General features: G+C 48.4%; 1 protein-coding gene across 1 annotated transcript; it reads left to right on the top strand.

Annotated features, from left to right (window-relative positions):
• The first annotated feature begins 1,892 nt into the window (after positions 1 to 1,892).
• On the top strand, positions 1,893 to 2,198 carry LOC147971653 (uncharacterized). The gene has a single exon (XM_087524058.1). It carries the CDS (start codon positions 1,893 to 1,895, stop codon positions 2,196 to 2,198), a length of 306 nt encoding a protein of 101 aa, XP_087380184.1.
• The last annotated feature ends 1,125 nt before the right edge of the window (positions 2,199 to 3,323 follow it).

The following is a 3,323-nucleotide window of genomic DNA, read 5'->3' as shown; positions in this document are numbered from 1 at the left end:
AGCCAGTATACTCAATATTGTGCACCTCGGAAAGGAAAATGATAGAACTAGTATGTATTTATTTACGGTGTAGATTCACTCATTTTGCTCCATATGTACTCCGTCTCGGTGTAGTCTAGTCACTTGTTGAAATCTCTAGCAAGTAGTTATACGTACTAGTACAATAGTGGGCTCACTTATCAATTTTGTCTCATACAAGAGCCTGGCTATATGCGTGCTCCAATGTTCGCAACTGCAATGTTCAGTTTGCGCTTGGCTCTTCGCCTCTTCGAGAAGACGAACAATGATGTTACTACTACTACTACTTCTACAGTGTCGAATCCACTGCTGCATGTCCATCCACCGCGAGCGGGACGGATAGCTTGTTGTAGAAGTACTACTAAGCAAAATCCTGTCCTCGTTTGTGAGCAACCGCGCGCATGGGTGAGGGAGAAGGCGTGTAGTAAAATCAAGCTTCTCCCCGTTGTACGAGTTGACGCGACACATCATAGCACTGGCCCCACATGCTTGCCTCTAAACTTGGCTGAAAGACCCGCGGTGTACAATATATTTGTTGCAACCTCTAACACTTACCCACCACAAATTAAAATATATGTGGCCGTATGCATCGTTCTGATGCAGAGACCGGGGAGTCCCCCCTTTTCGAAAAAAACAAATTAAAATATATATTCCTGTCTTGACCAGATGAGCGTGCAAACTACAATCACCAGGGTGTCCGGTAGCACTAGAAGACTATTTTAATTTTTTTAAACTTCGAGACGGCCACATAGCGTGGAGCCGACCCCAACGATTTTAAGCTTACAGGCGCGGTACACACTATCCTAGACTACTCTACACATGAAACTGCCACACGAGCGTCCGGGCTGTGCTTGGCTCTTCGCCTCTTCGGGAAGTCGAACAATGATGGAGTACTACTGCACTGGAGGAGTACTACAGTACGCTTCTGGCCATCTGACACCAATTGAACTGCTGCATGTCCACCGCGTGCGGGAGGGAGAGCGTGTAGCGAAAGCTTCTCCTAGTCTTGCCAGCCACCACGCTCATGGGCGAGGGAGGGATGCTCCTGCCTTTGCGTGTATGATAGGTGGGCCTGACAGGTGTGTGGCCAACCTGTCATACAGCCAAAGGCAGGTGCAGTTAAGTCCGCGAGGGAGAGGATAATCAAATTTCTCGTTGATGTACGAGTTGACGCGACACATCAAAGCACTGCACACAATATATTTCAATAATTTGCGTTTACCGATGCATTAATTACAACGCATGCATGCATGCCGTGACTCTCCTTTTGATACTTGCATGTGTTGATTTAATGCACCTTGAAGTAGTATAAAATATGTGACGGTAAAGCTTTGTAATACCCCGGCCCAAGTCGAGAGATGGTTGTGCACGAGGAGGGCGAGATCATGCAGACCGAACAGGACCCGACGATGGAGCTCTCTAAGGTCTCGATGGACCTCACCGTGCTGCACTTCCCCTTGTGCCTCCGCCCCTTGACGCCTCCAATGTATGAGGTTCAAATACACCTCGTCCGTTTGGCTGATTGAGCAAGGTGCAGGTTTCTTGATTGATGTGTTGTTCGATTGATTTCTGCAGTGCAAGGGAGGGCACCTGGCCTGCACGGACTGCCGCGTCGAGCGCCCAGGGAACCAGCGGCAGTGCCAGAAGTGCGAGCGCGGCGGTGGCTTCAACGTGCGGAACACGGCAGTGGACTCCGTCCTTTCGTCGGTGAGGGTGGAGTGCCCGCACAAAGGCTGTGGGCTCTACGTCACTTACCAAAAGCTCGCCGATCACTAGAGCATGTGTCCCTCGCGCCCTGCAAATGCCCCGTGCCCGTCTGCGGCTACGAAGGCCCGCCGCTGGCGCTCTACCACCACATCAGCACCGCGCATCCCATGCCCATGCACAGGATCCAGTACGGCAAGGTGCTCCAGCTGCAAGTGCCATTGTCGGAGCCACGGCTCTTGCTGTTCGCGGAGGAGGACCGCCGCGCGTTTTTCTTGGTCGGCGGCGTGCTCGACATCAACGCGCCTATCACCGTGCCAGTCGTCTGCATCAGAGTGGGGGCGTCCCCACTGCCGTACTACGTGGCCAAGCTGTGGGCGAACGACCCGCCGGGGGAGCCCAAAGGCACGACCGACGCCGTCAAGGTGGAAATGGAGGTGACAAGCAGCAAGGATCCCGGCGACGTCGACGTGTAGGAGCTGACCTTCTTGACAGTTCTGCCCAAGCTGCTGGCCGGGACTAAGCTTGTGTCCCTCCACATTCAGATTGACAAGCTCACGTCCTAAATGTTTCTACAGTGCCTTCTGATTATCTTAGTAATATGCTAATATAGGAATTACCTTGGTCTACTATAGCTTAAGAAATGGTGGGTTTTGGTGGTGATGCAGCAATTACTTGAACATCAGATCAGTAATTTCCAACAGTCGAACGAATATTTTGTGTCTGTTGGATATAAAGTTCCTTTGGGTAAGAAGTACTACTTGTCATCAAAATGGATAAAAGGAGATGTATGTAGACGTATTTTAGTTCGAGATACGTCCCTTTTTATCCATTTTGATGACAAGCACTCCCTCCGTTCCACAATACATGCCTTCCATTTGTCAAAATATAGATGTATCTAGACATGTTTTAGTATATAGGTACATCCATGATAGAGCCAATCGGATGGTTGAGAACACTACAATTCGTAGCTACAGATGCGTGTATGACTCCCAGATGCAGAGGTCGGGGGTCATCATCCTCCTTTTCAAGAAAAAATAGACGCGTGTGTGAGAGGACGAGTGCGTGCGTGCACCTCTTCTCTTCCTGTATAACGTACCACTAAACTCAGAGTACAAGTTTTTGTGGGTGGCACGATGGTGCGTGCGAGAAGTCCTGAGAGATAGGTTTAATGCGTCTGAAAAAAAGACTAGCCTAGAGCTCGCCACGCGGCTATTCCTGTCAAACGCCCCATTAACCGTAAGATATGTATACGACGGTGTCAGTTATTGCACGTACACAGCAGTACTCCCTCCTTTCCGGTTTATAGGGCTTAATTCAAAAATCTCATCAACCAAGATGATGAGTGGTGGAATATTTTTTGTAGTTTGCAAAAGCACCTAATTAATGCTCTTGTTTTTCTCAAAAAATTATGTTTATCAATGCATTAATTGCAATGCATGCATGCATAAAGTACATGCATTGGTCAATTTTCTCTTAATACTTGCATGCAATGATTTAATGCACCTTGGAATCTGAACATGTGTTGGGGAACAACCAAATTGAGCCTTATAAAATGGAAAAACTAAAATTTTGAGATAAGCCCTATAAAACCGAAAAGG

Source organism: Triticum urartu, chromosome 5A, assembly GCF_056163025.1.
Source record: "Triticum urartu cultivar PI428250 chromosome 5A, HENAU_Tu73, whole genome shotgun sequence".
Lineage (NCBI taxonomy): Eukaryota > Viridiplantae > Streptophyta > Magnoliopsida > Poales > Poaceae > Triticum > Triticum urartu.
This window is presented reverse-complemented; position numbering and strand designations above follow the sequence as displayed.